A 12,144-nucleotide genomic window follows, 5' to 3' on the forward strand; every position below is an offset into this window, starting at 1 on the left:
TGGAGAAGTGTTCCCTCCATAATTTAAGTATGCTCTGGGCATCGGTCACTAGATCACCTTTGGGGGTTCTAAAAGAGTATGCTCCAGTCTTGAAACCTTCAGCTGGCCGCCGCATCTCTTCGTAAAAATTACGAGAATTATCCCTGTCGGCCAGCTTATTAAGCTCTTCATACTCACGCATTTCGGCCTCTTTTTTTTCTGTCTGCAAATGCGTCTCGCTTCCCTCTTCAACTCTCAGTATCTATCCCATCCCGCATGTGTTGTGGTCGATCGTAACGTTGTGAGGTAGGCCGCCTGTTTTCTCTCCGCTGCAACACGGCACTCCTCGTCGTACCAGCTGTTCTTTTGTATTTTCGGAAAACCAATGGTTTCGGTTGCAGCTGTACGTAAGGAGTTTGAAATGCCGTTCCACAGTTCGCTTATTACGAGTTGTTGAGTAGAAAATCGTTTCGCTATCTGTTGTCATTTAAGCCTCTCGACGTCGAACTTCCTTGTGTTTGTTCACGTGCGTTTTTTGCTGCACAGAGGCGGGTGCGAATCTTGGCTGCAACGAGATAGTGGTCCGAGTCGATGTTAGTACCTCGGAGCGCACGCACATCTAAAACACTAGAGACGTATCTTCTGTCTATCACAACATGATCGATCTGGTTGGTGGTTTTTCGATCCGGAGACAGCCAGGTGTCTTGAATTTTCTTATGCTGGAACCTAGTACTATAGAAAACAATATTTCGGGCCCCTGCGAAGTCGATTGCGCTCTATTCAATTTGGGATGTTTCGTCTTGGAGGCTGACCGTCGTGCCAAAGATACCTTCTTTGCCCACCCTGGCGTTAAAGTCGCCAAGCACGAGTTTAACATCGAGCCGGGGGCAGCACTCATAGGGCGCGCATAGAAGGCATCTTAGGTTACGTCGTCCTTCTCTTCCGAAGGGGCGTGGGCGCAAATCAGCGATATGTTGAAATATGTAGAAGAACCTCGCTTTGATGCGGATTGTGGCTAGACGTTCATTTACTGGAGTGAATGATAGTACGCGGCGACGTAGTCCCTTTCCCACCGCGAATCCCACACTTAACTTGCGCTCCTTTATATGGCCAATGTAATAAATCCCACAAAGACCTACTCGCCTCAGTACTTGCCTCTCCATCGCATTTCGTGGACGGCGGTGATATCAGCTTTTATTTTGCCGAGACATCAACTAACTGGGCAGCGGCATCTTCCCAATTAAAAGACCGGATATTCCAGTTGCGTGCCCCCATATCATAACGTTTAATTCGTTTGCTGTGGTCGTTATCAAAAGGGGGATCTCTCATCCGAGTCTGTATGTAATTTGTTATTGGTATTGTTTTTAACGTGGCGGGTATCAAACCCAGCGCACAACCCAAAGAAAAGAGAGGCCGAAATGCGTGAGCTCGAAGAGCCTGGCAAGCTTGGTCGACAGGGGTAATGCTCTAAAAGTATACGAAAAAATTCGGCGATTAAAGAAGGTTTCAAGACCGGAACATACTCTTTTCGAACCTCCAGAGGTGGTCTAGTAGCTGATGTCCAGAACGTACTGAAATTATGGAGGGAACATTTCTCCAGTCTGCGGAATGGCAGTGATATCATAACAGGAGATGGTGAACCTGAATCTATAATCGATGACGACGTTTCATTGCCGGACCATGGAAATTCGAATACCAATTACCCGTCTGAAAAGCAAAATAGCGGAGGAATTTAAGTGGTGCTTTGCCCAATTCACAAACATGGAGACCCACCAATATGTGTCATATATCAAGGGATAAGCTGAACATCGCATATAAGGTTCTATCGAGCGTATTGTGTGAAAAATTAAAGCCCACCGTCAAGAACTGTTCATTCGTCGATTTGAAAGCTGCTTTTGCCAGCACGGAAAGTTACTGCTTTATGCCGCTCAGTCTGGATAGGGAAGGACCCTTTCGAGCCGTTTGAAAAAAAAAACGGTTTCAGTCAAGGCGACTTCCTTTTGAGTAACTTCGTCACTCTGCTCTTGGAGAAAATAACTCCAGCTGCAGAACTAAATAAGGAGGCTTCTATTTTCTATAAAAGTGTACAACTGCAGGCGAATGTCGATAACATCGATATCATTAGCCTCAACAACCGCGCCGTTAGTTCTGTTTTCTCCAAAATGGATAAGGAAGCGAAGCAAATGGGTATGGTAGTGAACGAGGGCAAGACGAAATATCCCCTGCCATTTAACAAAAAGTCGCCGCACTCACGTCTTGGTCATAACTTCAAAATCGTAGATAATCCAACGCAGGATAACTCTTGGCAACAGCTGATACCTCGGACTGAGTATGAAATTGAGAAGTAAAGTTCTCTCTCGGCGAACAAAGACCAAACTCTATAAATCCCTCGTTATGTTCGTCCTGCTATCTGTCCTGCTATGAGTTTTCGAAATAAAGGTTCTGCGAAAGATTTATGGGCTTTTGCGCATAGGCAACGGCGAACACCGTAGTCGTTAGAAAGATGAGCTGTATCACGATATTGACATAGTCCAGGGAATTAAGAGAAGCGGCTACACCGGCTAGGTCATTTGGTCCGATATACCGAAATCACTCCAGCTCTGAAAGTATTCGACGCAGTATCTTCCGGGGGAAACAGATGAAGATCTTCACACCGAGTATAATAGTTCTTATCACCTCAAGGTTGGTTGAATCACTTAAAACTAATGAAGATATGTACAGATTTAAATACACATATGGTACATATGGACAAATGCAAATGATCATGATAACGAGACGGGTTGAAATTTAATTGACAATATCCCCGTCCTTCTGTTCGGTCTTCCGCACATGCGATAACTTGAGTAACTTGGCAAGAATCGAAAACTTATAAATACTATCAATAAGCTTTAAAGTTAAGACAAATAACTGTAATTTAGTGCACCAGATAGCAGTGGTGATGCGAGGTTGTATTTTAATAGAATTTTAAAAAAAGTGGCCCAATCACCATAAATATGGTAAAATTACTAATGTGCAATAATTCAATAAATAAAAGTGTTAGAGCTGTACCTATTCACTTTTTGGAAGGTTTTGTGAAATTATATTGATCTGCACGCCTACAAAATCCAACTCGTGCAAGACTCAAGCACGTCGTACGCTCGGTGAATGGACCTATGTTAGAGGAGCAAAACTATCTATAGTTGGACCACCTGAGAGTTTAAAAAACTATTATCGATAGTTATACCCTAGCAATCTATTTACTTTGGCTTTGTTCACTTAATGTTAATGAAGGTAAAAACAAAAAAGGTTAAATTTTTTTTCATCTTACGATAAGAATTGCTCTGAGATGTGACGAGTTATTAATTTTGTTGCATATTTACTTATGTAATATGAGATCAAGTTACTTATATTTATACTTAAAATATGTTACGGTACTTTATTCCTCAATAATCCGCTTTTTCAATTTTAATAAAAGAAAATTATTAAATCTAACTAAAATATGGAAAACCATGGCGACAAAAATTCTGTTTTGTATATTTGAAGTGGGGTTATATGCAGCCGACATTTCAGAAAATTAGAAATTCTTACCTAATTGTAAATATTTCTGCAGTATTCGTTTTAACGCAGACAACACATAATTACAGGGTTATGGTTAAATCATGAAAATATGAATTTATGATAGTTCACAGGATTACCTTTATTTTTGTTTCCCACCCTCGTGTTCTTAGCGTTGGGAATCAACAAAACAAAAACAGAAAAAAAGGAAAGCGCCGGAAACTTCCTTTTATGACAGCTGTCAGAATAACGTAGTGCTGCCAGATTACAAATAGCTACAACTCGGCCTAATCTGACATTCAATCGAACTCTATTGACTTAAATATATATAGCAGCCTATGTATTAACATAAATAAACCGCTCCAAAGCCCTATCTGGTTTCAAATTCCGCCACCCGCCGATGATAATAATAAAAAAGTTGATTAACAAAAACAGAATTATTTGAATATTATTCAACTAAATCAAAAACTGATTTTAATAAAACTGATTTACTTTTGCATCGTAGTTTTCTTTGACCAGAGATGAAAGGATCTGAGCTCAAAAGTAATCGGTTTAAAAAGTCCTGATTTGTAGCGACACGTGAGTTATTTCGTGTGTGATGGAGTCGATACATCCTAACGTCCTTATTCCTTGATTCAGCAACTTCTTCTGAGAGCTCTCCAATTAAAACTAATGCATATTGAATAACATCGGGAGCATGAATTAAAATTTTATGGACTGACGCAGGAAGATAATACCAGGAATACTTTGATGTTAATTCTCTTGCAGCATCTAGCGCAAATTTCCTAAATTTGTCCACATTAATTTTGTACCCTGATGATAAAACTTGTAGTAACACTGCACAATTTTTAATCAATACTTTGCCTGTTATTTCAGCAGATGTATGGGCTTCGTTGAAAAATTTTCTAGCAGCATTTCCATCGTTTGAAGATCTACTACCACCTGTTTTTGGTTTGTCGACTATAAGATCCATATTTTCACGAAACTCGCACTGTATATGTTTTTTCCTTCTTAGAAATCGTACTTTATCTTCTAAACCCCTTATTTGCCATTGTCTGATTTCAAGTCTATAAAAAACGTGAAGGAAATATTCAAAAAATCGAATGTAGGCATGTAATGAAGACAATCCAAATTCGTAGCGATCGGTTCGTACTTCTTTCTTCAAGCATTTGTCAATATCGTTCATCTCAGTAGGTTTGGCCGAGCATATATGAATGTATAGCATTTTGCAGATGAGGTTTCAGTTAAGGCCTTGCACACTTTGCCATCCACCATTGTAAGTTGAAGAATGTGATCGATACGATTGGTAGCTGTTTTAAACTCAGTGGGACTTAATTGCTGAATTTTGTTTTTAAAATATAATTCTTCCTTTATGGTTAATTGAACGGATTCCTTTTGAAACTGAATTCGAACAGGACGGCAATAGCGGGTGGATGCAGGTCGGGGTTTTTTCCAAATTAGTTTGTGCTCCTCATCATTTAGCGATTTTATTATCATTTGTAGAGGGACATACTTATGACGTAACAAATAAATTACTGTCTTTCAAATTATTATTATTGAATTTTTGCTTATATTCGCTCTGCCCAGCACTGCCATCAAAGCCCCATTTTCCTATTAATGTTAGGTAATTAGAGGAGTCATTGAGTTCATTAATTACATCGCTTTGCAACGCGACGCAGTGTAATAATTTTTGTAGCTGAACTTCAGCGAAAGCTTCTGAAACTTTTATTTGCTCAGGATAACTTTTCTGGTTTTCCTTTAAAATATTATCGTAGCAAGGTAAAAAGTTAACATCAAGTTTATTATTAATGAAGCTTCTAATAAGTTGATACTGGTGCTTGGTTAAATTTGCTTCGATGATGAGTGATATTACTTCACATGTCTTTGCGCGAAAGATCGACTTATTCGCTTCCCTACAAGCCAAACGCAAATCATCAGCAGCGGACACATCGAGTTCTGCTAAATCTGCTATCCTTCGCCGCTTCGTTCTCTCTGAGCACTCTACCAGACTTAATCTAGGACGTCCTCGATCTTGACTCAATACGGATGATTGTCGTCTTAATAATATATATTCATATTGTGCAAACCAATCCGAATTTTTTATGTATAACTTTTGATTTTAATCTGTGGCTTTTATTTCACATTTCTGCAAATCTTTTAAATCAATCAATATTTCCAATACATTCATAGCCATCGCATTCAAATCTACGGGTTAAGTCGTCACATACTTTTTTAGCTTTATTAGCAAATGAACCCTTTTCCAAACACCACAATTCAAGGATATATAGGCGTGAAAGTTCACATTGATATAACGTTCCTGAATAAAATAACATATAAAACAAACATTTGATAAAAGGAGATAATGAAAACCAAAGCTCAAATAAATATGACGAAAAAACATAAAAAACAATTTAATATACTCGTTCATACTTATACTTAAATGCAAAAAATTATGAAAAATAAAACCCGAAAAATCGCATACCTGGTGAATAACAAAGAAAGTTGCAAAAATTTGCAGCTGAAATCATAAGCATAGACTTAGAAAACATTAACTAATATAAACAAACTTGTCTCATTTGAGGGTAAGACATTGATCATAACTTTTTTTATTACTTAATTATATATATAAAGAAAAATATATCACTCAAAAGGTCACTATAGAGAAAACATTTTCCAATATTAAAAAAAAACCGCATCAAAAAATGTTAAAAACTGTATGAGTTATCATGCAGACCATGCCGGGAAAAGTAGTTTCGAGAAAAACGCGTTTAAACTTTCACCTGTGTGTATAAAACCCTCCTCGGGCGGTCTGATTTTCTACCATAACTTTGTAGAACAGCACGAAAAGGAGCTGCCTTTATGACGCGATGTCCGAATTTGGTATGCCCGCAAAACTAATACGGCTGTGTAAACTGACGTTGAACAACACTAAAAGCTCCGTCAGAATCGGGAAGGACCTCTCCGAGCCGTTCGATACCAAACGAGGTTTCAGACAAGGCGACTCCCTATCGTGCGATTTCTTCAATCTACTGCTGGAGAAAATTATTCGGGCTTCAGTACTTTATCGAGCAGGTTTAATCTTTTATAATATTGATATTGATATCATTGGCCTCAACACCCGCGCCGTTAATTCTGCTTTCTCCAGACTGAATAAGGAAGCGAAGCAAATGGGTCTGGCAGTGAACAAGGGCAAAACGAAATATCTCCTGTCATCAAACAAACAGTCGTCGCACTCGCGACTAGCTCTCACGTCACTGTTGACAGTCATATCTTTAAAGTTGTAGATAATTTCGTCTATTTAGGAACCAGTATTAACACCACCAACAATGTCAGCCTGGAAATCCAACGCAGTGTTACTCTTGCCATCAGGTGCTACTTCGGACTGAGTAGGCAATTGAAAAGTAAAGTCCTCTCTCGACGAACAAAAGCCAAACAGCTATATGGTGCAGAGGCTTGGACGATGTCAACAATGGATGAGCCGACGTTGCGAGTTTTCGAGAGAAAAGTTCTGCTAAAGATTTATGGTCCTTTGCGCATTGACCACGGGGAATATCGCATTCGATGGAACGATGAGCTGTACGAGGTATACGACGACATTGACATAGTTCAGCGAATTAAAAACAGCGGCTACGATGGCTCGGTCATGTTGTCCGGATGGACGAAAACACTCCAGCTCTGAAAGTATTCGACGCATTACCCGCCGGGAGAAGCAGAGGAAGAGGAAGACCTCCACTCCGTTGGAAGGACCTGGCTTCGGTTGGAATATCCAATTGTCGCCACGTAGCTAAAAGAAGAAACAACTGGCGCGCGGTTGTTAACTCGGCTATAATCGCGTAAGCGGTGTCTGCGCCAATTAAGAAGAAGAAGATATATCACATGTTTTTATAACTTAATACTACCTTTTTTCGCATCCCATTTTTATTTTTTACTAGATAAGATTGTGCTTGCAAGGAGTTATCACGCGTTAAATGAAACAAGAAAAAACGTTAACTTCGGTTGCACCGAAGCTAAATACCCTTCACAGGTGCATTTCTGTTAGTAACTATGTGTTCAGTTTGTATGAAAGCTATATGCTGTAGCAATCCGTTCTGAACAATTTCTTCGGAGATTACATTGTTGTCTTAAAAAAGAATCTATACCAAATTTCGTGAATATATCTCGTCAAATGCGAAAGTTTTCCATACAAGAACTTTACTCCGATCGCTCAGTTTGTATGGTAGCTATATGCTATAGTTAACCGATCTGAACAATTTTCTCGGAGATTACATTTTTGCCTTAGAAAATAATCTTCACCAAATTTGGTGAAGATACATTGTCAAATGTGAAAGTTTTCCATATAAGAACTTGATTCCGATCGTTCAGTTTATATGGCAGCTATATGTTATAGTGGTCCGATATCGGCCGTTCCGACAAATGAGCAGCTTCTTGAAGAGGAAATGACGTTTGCAAAATTTCAAAAGGATATCTTAAAAACTGAGGGACTAGTTCGTATATATACAGACAGACAGACGGACGGACAGACAGACGGACATGACTAAATCGACTCAGCTCAACATACTGATCATTTATATATATACTTTATGGGGTTTCCAACGCTTCCTTCTGGGTGTTACAAACATCGTGACAAAGTTAATATACCCTGTTCAGGGTATAAAAATATTTAAATTCAATTTGTATCTATTTCTGGCTAACGTACTCTATATAGGCTGCTTTTAAATATAAACAGAATATGCAAAGTATACATGCAATGCATAATATTCGTAAACAGCATTAGTACATGTTTGTGTATGTAGCAGTATGAAATCTTTATTATTTATTTATGTTAGCATTAGGACAATGCTCAGCGCCATTCATAAACGCCAAATAAATGCATTGCATATTTTGACAAAATATATGATTAAATTATGATTTAAAAATGCTTTGGATACGTGTTTACTAAAACAGCCATACCTTGTTATACTCGTAATGCAAACTAAAATGCAAAATACGGCACCTTCTAAATATTTTAAGTACAGAAATTTGATAAATGTAGTAATATGTATACATAACTGTTTTACTTTTATTCAAGACTTTTAATATATAGTACATTTATTTAACATACCTTGAACCCGTCATATGTCCAACTGCCAAATTTGAGAACACATGTTTGTTCGTCAAAAGGAAAATATTCTACATCTATTTCACAGGACGACTTGTAAATTGCTGGAGGTTTCCACTCGACTAATCCTTCTGAGTAAATTGTTGCTTTTGTTGCAAGCGTCACTTCGAAGTTACCATCAGCACTGTTGTTATGATCAGCAAATATATTTCGTTTATTGTATATATATTTCAATTATGTGTAGTGTCATTATATACGGTAGTGTCTGCGGATGCTCATATACATAAGGACAAATTTATAATATTATATTCAAATTTTCAAGGTTATTATTTATTTGTTCATGGGGTCTGATCACGTATTTTCGGTCTCAACTGGCATATTGTGTATATGATGGTATGGTTATACAAAGGTTCAAAGGAAATAAAACATAAAATAAAGATTGATAAAGAAAATCCTACCCCAACTTGATAATCATATGTTCGATGATTGGTTGGCTGCCACATTTTTATACTCTTGCAACATGCTGCTACAGAATATATTAAATTTGTTCACCTTACGGTTGTACGTATCACCCAAAACTAAGCGATATAGACATAATGTGATATGTATAGAAATAATCAGAATAAAAAGATATTCTACTGACATTCCTATGTAACAGTGTCAATATGAGTGAAATCGCGCTACAATTACGCCTACTTTCGAAATAACACAATTTTAAACTCGGCTTGATTGTTTCACTTTCCTGTGTATACATCAAGAAATAATTAATATAATTGAGTAAACTTTGTCCGACTAATGCTTTTGAATTATGCCACCTGTTAAACAAAAATTGTCCAAATTCAACTATCACTGTTCAAGCCCCTAGTACCGAATATGTGGACCTTAGTATTTACGAGTATAATAGAATTTTAACTGAAAGTAACGGTCAATGTATATACTTATCCTGAAAATAATATACCTGTGTATCAAAAAAGGGTTGAATTCGGTCAATACTTTCCTGAGCCCCCATATACCTAATATAAAGATTTTAAAACTTTATACTACATGTATCGGCCAATATGTAAGTTATCTTAATAAAATTAAGTGTTTTTAAGGAATAAATTTGGGAGAAACCGCGCCCTAGACTCCTAATAACTAGCAAGCCTTACGTACCTGAAAGTACGAGTATAACCCCGGCGTTCATCATTGCAAATTGCAAGAGTATGAAAAATTCGGTTGTACCCGAACTTAGTACTCCTTACTTGTTTATCATTGTATACATGAGATTACTTAATTTAATTGGAAGAAATTAATTATAATTTATTTCAAATACGATATGAAACTTATTTTGGACTTAAAAATTTTTTAACTTTTATTTTCTTTGCACAAAATGGCTATACACACACATCAACTCTAATGCCTGATATCTTTTCGAACGAATGAAAAAAAAAACGCATTTTCAGGCCCAGAATATCTTATCAAATTTAGATATTTTCAAGTGCCCAGATTATAAATTTGCTCATAAAAGTATCAAATGTCCCCTTGTTTTGTGATATTACTACCTTATATTTTAAGCTTGTTTCGGTTACTTGGTAATAAAACGAATTTTTCCAGTTGGGTTCTACGCACCGTGAAAGGAATTTATAATTAATAAATATTTCTGAAGCTTAGTATGGAAAAGTTGAAAGGCGATGGATCACAAATACGGCAAATAATGAAAGATAGAAATTTTATCAAGTGCTGAACACATAGAGCGCGACAGACTGCAAGCGATATCTGTCAAATATTAAAATACACACGTTCTTATGAATACAGGCTGTTAGACAGCTGCACGACTACCAGACTGCAGGTCGTCATTTGTCGCTCTCGCTAACTTGAAAATATATTTATATTATATTTGCCGACGACAGTAGAATTGACAGTAAAGAGGATTATTTAAAGCTCTAACAAACCTGACGTTACTTTACAAAAAAAGCATAAAATAGCTCTGTTATATCATTTGTAATAGCAATTGATAATTTAAAACAAATAAATTTACCTATTTACTTATTCTTTGCATAAAAAATTTCACTTTCAACAAAATATTAAAATTTCATTGAAGTGAAAGGTAGGGGCCTGCGAATATTCGAAATTTCGAATTATTCGACGCGAATCGAACCGAATTATTCGATTCGAGATTCGACCCGAGTATTCGCATTATTCGAATTATTCGAACTATTCGAATTACTCGAACTATTCGAATTACTCGAACTATTCGAATTATTCGAACTATTCGAATTTTAATGTTTGACTATTTGCATGATTTTTTAATTAGCGCCAGTAGTATCTGAATCTCTGTCATGCATCTGACGTACATTTGTCATTTTAGTTTAAAATTTTCAAAAAATCAAACTTTGGTTATTTTTTTTTAATTAAATAAATGTCTTCCAATAATTCTGAAGAGGAAAGTGTGATTTTGGAAGTGGAACCTGAAATTGGTGTGGGAAGTAATAATGAGGTTGTGTCTTCAACACATCGGAGTCCTGCTTGGAATTTTTTTAAGCTCAATACTGAAGGATACCGAAAAGCAATATGCAATACTTGCTCGAAAGTATTAAAATTACCAACATGTATGATACTTTTTTCTGACTTATATACACATATATATCTATACTAATTAATCATTATGTTTTTCTAGCTACTACGTCACCTATGTTAAAGCATTTATATTCGACGCGAATCGAACCGAATTATTCGATCCGAGATTCGACCCGTATATTCGCATTATTCGAATAGTTCGAATAATTCGAATAGTTGGAACTATTCGAAATATTCGAGATTTGACTCGAATATCGAACCGAATCCAAGGATTCGATTCGACTCGAATCGAACTGGATTCGCATACCCCTAGTGAAAGGTATTAGTATTGCCACAGCGAAATTGTATATATGCAAAATGGGCAGCTGTGTTGTCTTGTGTACATTCCGGCCATTGTTTTGTCGCTGCCTTTTTACAAATGTTCATGTAGAAGGATTCACAACGCCATTAACAGTTCACTGTCGGATGGTCATGTCGTGTCGCTCTCTATCTATTCGGAGCGTCAAGGTTATAACTGTTCTGGAAATTGAAGCTTGGAAAAGTTTCGTTCTGATGGCAGAAAAGTTAAAAATTTTATGAAAATTCTAATGCAATGTTTGAACGAAAAATTTTAAGTGATTACAATTCATTTTATCTATTCATTAATATAGACTGGCCTTACTGCCGATAGAGATTTTAAATTGGCATTATACATGGTTTAATGTTTACTTATTGATAGAAAATATTGTAATGCCGTAATTTGTTATAAAAGTCGTTTTATTTTAAATATTTAATGCAAATAATGGACACATTTTTTTGTTTTTAGAAGTCACAAGAATTCAGATTCAATGGTTTTGTTTTTCAACACTTGTTTTTTCTTGTTTGGTTATAATTTATTCTGCTTGTAGTGTTAAACTCAGCTGTGGTAATATGATAAATTTCTCTACTTACAAACAGATTGCGCTAAATCATAGTCGCACAGTGAAATTTCGAATTTA

The 12,144-nt window shown here is 36.7% G+C and overlaps 1 protein-coding gene across 6 annotated transcripts in view; it reads right to left on the reverse strand.

Annotated features, from left to right (window-relative positions):
• The window catches only part of LOC105222584 (acetylcholine receptor subunit alpha-like), a 374,463-nt gene that overhangs the window by 200,961 nt on the left and 161,358 nt on the right, over positions 1–12,144 (reverse strand). For 3 of the 6 annotated variants that reach the window (XM_049450052.1, XM_049450050.1, XM_049450053.1), the window contains exon 5: positions 8,615–8,795. The exons of the other annotated variants lie outside the window; for them this stretch is intronic. In XM_049450052.1, the coding sequence (XP_049306009.1) occupies positions 8,615–8,795 (181 nt within the window). The remainder of the gene's footprint in view (positions 1–8,614; positions 8,796–12,144) is intronic. 6 annotated transcript variants of the gene reach the window in all.

The sequence above is a fragment of the Bactrocera dorsalis genome, chromosome 2, assembly GCF_023373825.1.
Source record: "Bactrocera dorsalis isolate Fly_Bdor chromosome 2, ASM2337382v1, whole genome shotgun sequence".
Classification (NCBI taxonomy): Eukaryota; Metazoa; Arthropoda; class Insecta; order Diptera; family Tephritidae; genus Bactrocera; species Bactrocera dorsalis.